At 47.4% G+C, this 8,027-nt stretch overlaps 1 protein-coding gene across 1 annotated transcript in view; it reads right to left on the bottom strand.

The window, feature by feature from the left end:
* The window catches only part of BCL10 (B-cell CLL/lymphoma 10), an 11,972-nt gene extending 4,244 nt beyond the window's left edge, over positions 1–7,728 (bottom strand). The window contains exons 1-2 of the mRNA XM_019530603.1: positions 7,720–7,728; positions 2,918–3,206 (exon numbers count right to left, since the gene is read on the bottom strand). Of these exons, the coding sequence (XP_019386148.1) occupies positions 2,918–3,206; positions 7,720–7,728 (298 nt within the window). The remainder of the gene's footprint in view (positions 1–2,917; positions 3,207–7,719) is intronic.
* Positions 7,729–8,027: the final 299 nt, after the last annotated feature.

Genomic DNA, 8,027 nt, shown 5'->3' with positions numbered 1-8,027 from the left:
TGCGATGCTGCAGCTGGTAAAGCGAGCAAAACACTGGCTTGCATCCATAGATGCTTCTAAAGCAAATCCCAGGATGTCATCCTCACACTGTACTTGGCCTTGGTGAGGCCGCAGCTGGAGTACTGCATCCAATTCTGGGCTCCATAATTTAAAAAGGATATGGAGAAGCTTGAGACAGTCCAGAGAAGAGCCACACGCATGATCAGAGGGCAAGAGAACACACCTTACAATGAGAGGCTGAGAGCCATGGGACTCTTCAGCTTAGAAAAGTGCAGGCTCAGGCTGGGGGCTGCCTATAAGTATATAAGGGGTGTGCATCATGATCTGGGGGAACGCCTGTTCACCAGAGTACCCCAAGGGATAACAAGGTCAAACGGTCACAAACTCCTCAAAGACCATTTTGGACTGGACATAAAGAAGAACTTCTTCATTGTCCGAGCCCCTGAGGTCTGGAACAGACTGCCGCCCGAGGTGGTGCAAACACCTACTCTGGACTCCTTTAAGAGACATTTGGACGTTTATATTGTTCGGATCCTTTGACCCCAGCTGACTTCCTGCCCCTGGGGCAGGGGGCTGGACTCGATCTTCTGAGGTCCCTTCCAGCTCTAATGTCCATGAAATCTATGAAATTTAAATTATTTTGGCATTTATCACTCTGGGTTCAATTCACTGGGGTCAAGACCTTGCCTGTTTAAGTGAAGCCGGAGGAAAAGTATACTCTGAAGAAGTCTGTTGAGTTGCACTACTGTAGATTTAGCTTCTTGTCTGTCTTGGGCTTCTTAGAACCAACTCCTAAAGTGGCTGGATCTTATAAGTTCTGCATTCACAGGCTTATTTTATGGTATAGTACAGTTTAAAAAGCATCCTGTCACTATGGCAAATAGTTTAAAGAGGAAATGCATGAGGAAAACATTACCACCTCTCTCAAATTCTGCAATGTATTCTCATGGGAAGTAGTTTCACAAATTTAGCTGAACTAAAATAAAGCCACCCCCCGGATACCTTTCCCCTCCAAACCACAATCTGCATGCATCATAACTAGGGATCTGGGTTTTCTGTTGGTTTTGGAAAAACATGGATTTTCTCATTAAACACAGGAAACCTCAAGTTTCTCCTCACAGGTTGGCAGAGGGGCTGCTTGGGGCATGGAAGGAGGCTGATTGGATGCACAAAGCGTCATGTGCACATGTGTGTGCACACGTGCACATGACAAGCAGTACAGCCAGGCAGTGGTGAAGAGCAGCTCCTCTAGGTGTTTACAGGCAAATCTATGGGGGGAGGAAGGGGGTAGACTGAGGCAGTGGGGGCTCACACCAAGCCCCCACAGTAAGGGAGGGAGTGGGGCAGGGTTGGCAGCTGGGGCTGGGGGCACTGCCCAGCCAGAGCAAGGCATAGTACCTTGGGCTGGGAATGTGCAGTCACAAGGCCTAGCCAGGGAGGAGGATGGAGCCAAAGGAGCTCATCTAGCAGGGGTGGGGGTGGCTCCCCACCACTGTGTGCACTCCTGAGGAGGGGATGAGCACCTTAGGGAGGCATGAGGGGACATTACCGCTCCAAATCTGTACATACACAACAGGGCACAGGGCTGCAGCCTGGCCAGACTGGCATCAGGCAGGAGCTGCCTCTGTAGCCCAGTGGGTAGGAGCCAGCACAGGAGGGTGGATCCAAGTGGCAAGACTCACTGTGGCTGCTGCTGCCACCACCAGGACCCCTGTGCCAGCTACGCTGCCATGGAACGGGGAATGTGAGGAGGAAGGGGAGGGGGGAGCCTTGGCCTCACCTCCTCTGGCTGCCAGCCACTTGAGTGCCATACCACAACTCTACCTTGTTGTCATGGAACAGCCACCAGCACTCCCTTCAGGCCACCCTCACTCCCTACCCTCCCTACCTCCCCTCCAGGGTACAGCTGCAGCCTGGCACATGGATGGCTGATGGCAGGAGGAAGTGAGGGCAGTGCATCCTCCTATGCCACAGCCCATCAGTTGTGCTGCTGGTGGTGTGGCACTACTCCATGGCCACGTGACTTTTGCAGGGGTCTTGGTGGTGGTGGCAACAACAAATCTTACTGCATTGCTCCACCTTCTCACGCTGGCCCCTGCCCAGTGGACTGCAGAGGCGATTTCTGCCCCATGCCAGTCTTGCCAGGTGCCCTGTGCCCCGCTGTGGACGCACAAATCTTGGGGGGCATCTCCACCCCCCCCCATGTTGCCCTGATGTGTCACTTATGGTGTCATTTATGGTCAGGCATCCCCCTGTCCCACACACCCCCTGGGGGCCGGGCAGCTGTGGGTTGGAAGTGAGGAGCACCAACACATCAGGGCTGCTCAGTGCCACAAAGCAGTGTGTGGGGGGAGGGAGGGGGGAAATAGCTGCAGCTGGACCTCTGAGCTCCGATTTTCCACAATAAAAGAAATCAAACACCAAAATATATAGGTGTTTAGAATTTATTATATTGACTGAGGCATTGGCAGGCTTCCAAATTGCTTTAAAATTGTAAATATATCAATAAAACATTGTGTTCAACTGATATCTACATATAATGGCATTTCATTTTAATCATAGAAAAACACCAATTTGAGGGTTTTTAATGAGAGAATTTTAGAATTTTTATAAAGAGATTTCTGGGATTTTTAAATAGAGAAAACTAGGATCCCTGATCATACTGCAATTCACTTTCGTGGTTATGCATCTCTATGATTAGCATGGTAAAAAACAGAAGACTCTACACTTGCCCCTTGGGGTTTAAGTACAAGTCTGACAGGACTGACTTGCCCTGCAAGATAAGACTTCAAAGGCTGAAACCCTGCTATCAAAGAAAAATGCTTAAAAAAAATAGTAAGGTAACATGACAGTTCTTTTGATTTACTTTTTACAGATATCCTCAAAATATCCTCTACTTTACTATTAAATAACTCACCTTTGAGAGCTTCAAGTTTTTCATTTTTGACCTTCAACACCACATCAGTTATCTTTTCTAAGAGGAAGTTCTGTGTTCTCTCTCGTCTGATAGATTCAATCAAAGTATCAAGTCCCTTTGGATTTTCTGCTAAATAGTCCAATAACTTGCCAGTTTTTTTCCTACTTGAGGGTCGACAAGAAATTTCTTCAGCATCCTCTCTAGTAAGAATTTTTTTTGATCGTAGGTAATCAAAGTGTCTCTCAGCTATGATTTTGTCACATAAATAAGGACGCATCCTTTCTAAAGCCTAAAAGAAAGACAGAAATAATATGCTAAAAAATAAAAATGTCAATTTGAGATGTTATTATCTAGTGTATCAAGTAACATGTAAGAATCAGAGACCCGAGTGTCATTACATAACAGCCAGAGAGGCTTTTTCTCCCCTATGTAACTTTTACTGTACACCGACTTGCCACATGTATCTACCCAGAAATAATCCCAGCAGGGTGCGGGTCCCAGGGCAAAGCAGCCTGCGTGGGGCCACCCTCTCTGTCCCACAGCATATGTATGTCAGGGAGTGAAAGCCCCAGCACACCAGACATGGCGGGACAGGTGGGGGCCGGAGCTTCTGGCCAGAACAGGCAAAGAGCCATTCAACCCGCTGGGTGGGCTAAACTGCAGCTGCGACCTCTCCGCCTGGTTCTGCAGGGCCCCACAAAGCACAAGGCTGGCGCCGGTTGCCCCAATTCACACCCCCCAAGGACAGCCCTGTATCTACCCATGAGAAACCTTTCACATTTGACTAATTTTCCATTAAACCAAACTCAGTTGACAAATACATTTTAAATGTTAACCAGCAATAATGACTGGTAATTGAGGCTTAATCCCTCACCAGTGAGCTAGGTTAAGGATGGTTTGCCTTTAATCTATATATTTATGTCTGTTCAAAACAGACATTTGAATATGGAAGCATGACTTGATAAATATTAATTTGCCCTGTGTGACTTTCCTAAAAAAAAAGGATAAATATTTACCATTTACAATATCACCGTAATGTTGGAGATTCATAATTCCACCAGGAAGTAACTGCTGCTGAGGAACTGACTAATGTTACTACGGTAAAAATAGTTATTTAGGGCTTTGGGTCTGCATTGTGTTTGTGCCTTAAAGAAAAAAATGGAAACTAAATTCTAATTTTATACAAACAGAAACAGTCAAACAAGGCCACATTTCATGTGTTTAAAACATGCTGATGCATGTTCTCTCTTCTCTCTCCCTCTCCATTGTACTGTGAAGGAGGGCCAGTGGGTCCTTAACGTATCATTATAGGTGTGCAAATGGAAAGGCAAATGGGTTTTCCTTATTTTTACCTTATATAAATTGTTCTTCTTTTGGCTTGAAAAAAGAAGTCTCTCATGCTCACACATACAAACATATAGAGGATATCAGAGAAATCAGAGAATGTATCTAATATATTACAGTTTTTTGGAAAGTGGAAGACAGAATTTTAAGCAGTTTTTCTAATCCTTAAACTATGTCTTATTTCTAATGAAAAGTGCCTCATGTCTCATTTCTTTGTCTCTGTACCAACCGCTATTCTTTCGCCTTCTTCATAAGCAAAGACATTCTCTGTCACCTGTATCGTATTTTCACTCTTTCACTTTGAGTTGCACCTTCAGGAGTAGAGTAGAAGCAAGACCTTATTTCACTACTCTCCTGTCAGTATTTTTTATTGTATGGAAGTTAAAAGAGGCTCAAAAATACACCACTTGTTGATTACCAAGTTGAATACCTCTCACAGCTTCCTTGGTCAATTAAGGGAAAAAGAGAAGTGGGGTGGGCAAAGAGGAAGAATTAAATAAAGTAAGGGGCTACACAGGTGCTTGCACTCTCAGAGACAAGTGTGAGACAAATGGACTCAAAATGCAGTTGAGGACAGAAGAAAACTTTTTTTTTACTAAAAAGGTGAGAACTTACTTTTCTAAGAAGGGCAGCAGTATTCCATCTATGGCAGCAATGTTGAGGCAAACATTTCATGAACTAGACCATGCATGGTCAACTCCCAGCACAGTATCAACCCATCCATAGGGCTCTCCATGGGTCTGGAAATTTGGCAGATGGGGAACAGTGGCACCACTGCCCTGGTGCCAGATTTCCAGATCCACGGTGAGTCTCAGGCCCTGTGTGCTGGATCAGGAAAACATCTGCCAGCATGCAGGGCTGGCTGGGTCCAATCATGGCACACAGGGGCCAGCACCAGGTCTGAGGCCCAGTCCCAGCACGTGGAGGCAGCACTGGAACCCAGGGCCAATCCTGACGTGGGGGGTGGAGCCAACTCAGGGGTCCAATCCTGGGGTATGTGGGTGTCACTGGGCCCCCTTCCCCACATTCCTTCCCTGTTATCCAGGATTGGGGTGAGGGAGGTGCCAGGCCCCAGGGCCCGATCCAGCCTGTGGACTAGCCCTGTGCCATTCACCTAGCCCACAGGGCCAAAAGGTTGCACTAGACAAGGGGCGGGCAAGATGTGGCCCACCAGGCCATTCTATCCAGCCTGCAGCACCCCTAAAAAATTTAGAAAATGAACATTTATCTGCACTGGGCTGCCTGTCATGCAGCCCTCAATGGCTTGCCAAAACTCAGTAAGCAGCCCTCTTCCCAAAATAATTGCTTGCCCCTGCACTAGGCTGTACCTGAAGGACATCCAAAATACTTACCTCAAACCCGTAACAGACTTCTGCTCCAATTAAATAAGATGTTTTAAGGGATTCAAGAAAACCAGAGCTAAAAGCACAGGCCTTGCTAGGAAAGCTTATAGTAAACAGTCTACTGTACACATCAGTCCCACCCAGCAGCTTAATTTTTGCTGAAACTTTCCCTAGTATCCCCATAAAGACAAACACAAGATATCACGCATCATCAAAACCTGCAGAAGGCATGTGAATCTGCCTTCCTACACCTCCAGCCCCCCAGACCTCATCCTGATCTCTAGAGCTGGAAAGAGACTAAAACCCTGAAGCACAAAATTTAAAACATTTGTTTTCCACTCACATAATTGGATATTCTTGATGTCCAATCTATTTTTGGAAGCTTAAATTCTTAATCCCAACTGGCATTTGGCCTGAGGCACAAAGCTTACAATGCTTTTGCAGAAATTGTAGTTCTATTAACCTCAAGCAGTATACACCTCCATTTTACATTTCCTCTAAGAGTGCCTCAGCAACTCTTATCAAACTGGGACTAGCTCCTACCTACTCAGAACAGTTTTAATAGCATCAGCTACTAACATCACTTCCTGCAGCACCTTAGGTTTCTGTACAGATCTCAGATCCAAGGACTGACTTGATCCAACTCTCATTAGCTATGGGCTTGACAAGATTACAGCTGAAGTGACATAACTATTGTTTTCCTTTGGGCAAAATTAGCAAGTCAGCACATCAAATTAAATTTAAAGGACTTACATTCAAGTCAGCACATATGCAATAAAGGATTATTCTTTAAGAAAGCAACCTCTAGTTAACTAGTGCAATATTTCTCTTGTGTTTCTTTAAAGAGAAGCAATAACAAAAAATGTTTCAGAAAATCATGACAGGCAAGTTACATAAACACTGGACGATCTATTAAGAAAGTAAAACAAACACCTTCACTGAACTAATCAAAAAGTGGGAGATGAGGAAGAAAAAGATACGGATACACAACACTGAAAGCAAGTTAACCTGGTGGGCCACACAGAATCAGTAAAATTAATTTTTAAAAGGGAACCATTATGCAATGGTTAGAAAAACTGGGATTTAGCCTAGAGAAGAGACTACTGGGAAGAGTTAGAGAGGTCTTCCTAACACATAACCTAACAACAAAGATGGCTGAAACACTGGGAAAGATTATCTGAAGAGGCTGTGGAATTTGTCACTGAGGTTTTACACATAGGTGGGACAAACATTTGGGATGTCAATCTTCAAAGTAGCCCTGGGGCCCACAGCCACTAGTGGAGGCCGTGAGCCCCAAGGGCTGTATATCCCCCACCCTGTGGGCCAGAGCCCCCCTGCTGCTGCTGTTCCCTGAGCCCGCCCCTTCACTGCTTAGCTCCCAGCTGCGCTGTGCCATTTAGGCATCCTGAGCTGCAGCCTCCCCCTGCACTGCCAACTGTGCCATCCTATACCACCCCACCCCTTTAGACAGGGACAGTCGTAGGAAGGGGAAGCCAGAGGGAGGGGCTCCAGGCTGCTACAGCAGCTGGAATTATGGGGGGAGCTGCTGCCCTGTGAGAGTCCAGGAGCCAAAACGTAACCCCTTGTTGACTGCCAGTGGGACAGCCCTAGTTTAGAAGACAGAGATGACTCTGCCTTGAGCACCCAAACCAGATCAGGGTCGTCAAACTTGTAGGATCTAGACCACAAGGCTAACTTTGCATACAGATCCAAACCTGCCTCCAGCAAGGGGAAAGGGAGGTGGGTGACACAGCCTGGGGTTCACCAACTATGGATCTAGGCCCTGGCTCCACCCCTGCTTGCCCCACCCCCAAAACCCTGGCAAGTCCTGAGCCTTCCTACAGGCTGGATGACTTGGCTCTACAGGTTGAGGCTCTGATGCCCCTGAAGTGAATTTCTTAGTCACTTCCTGTTCTTTTTCTCCCTGTTATTCTAAACCACGCGCTACAAACAAACAGATGGGCCAAAGTATTAATTTTCACAACCAAAATGCCTCACACACTTCATGTACTTACCTCAATGCTTTCGCTCACCTCAGCAACATCCCAAACGAGGCAGCTGCCACTGCTGCACTCCTGCCAAGGAGCAGTTCAGTCTACGCTGAACCGACCTGACCTGCGCCATTCTGCTCTGCACAATGCAGGAGCGTCTCCCACCGCCTCCTTTCGGGCCTGGCCGGGCACCTGCAGCCGCCTTCCCCTTTGCAGCTGAACTGCCACAGCTGTAAAGCTTGGGGCTTTCCCTCCCGCTCCCCCTGAGCAGCCCGCACCCCTCCCGGCAGGTGCGGAGGGGGAGCTCACCGCGCAAAGAGGGCCGGGAGGGTCCCCACGCCCAGCAGGCACCAGCGCCGCGGAGGTGCCTGCGGGTCTGGAAGGCTGCAGCGGTAGCGGCAGCCCTTGGCCCCTGCCCCGCCCCTCTCTTCG

Source organism: Crocodylus porosus, unplaced genomic scaffold, assembly GCF_001723895.1.
Source record: "Crocodylus porosus isolate Cpor-Errol unplaced genomic scaffold, CroPor_comp1, whole genome shotgun sequence".
Lineage (NCBI taxonomy): Eukaryota > Metazoa > Chordata > Crocodylia > Crocodylidae > Crocodylus > Crocodylus porosus.
This window is presented reverse-complemented; position numbering and strand designations above follow the sequence as displayed.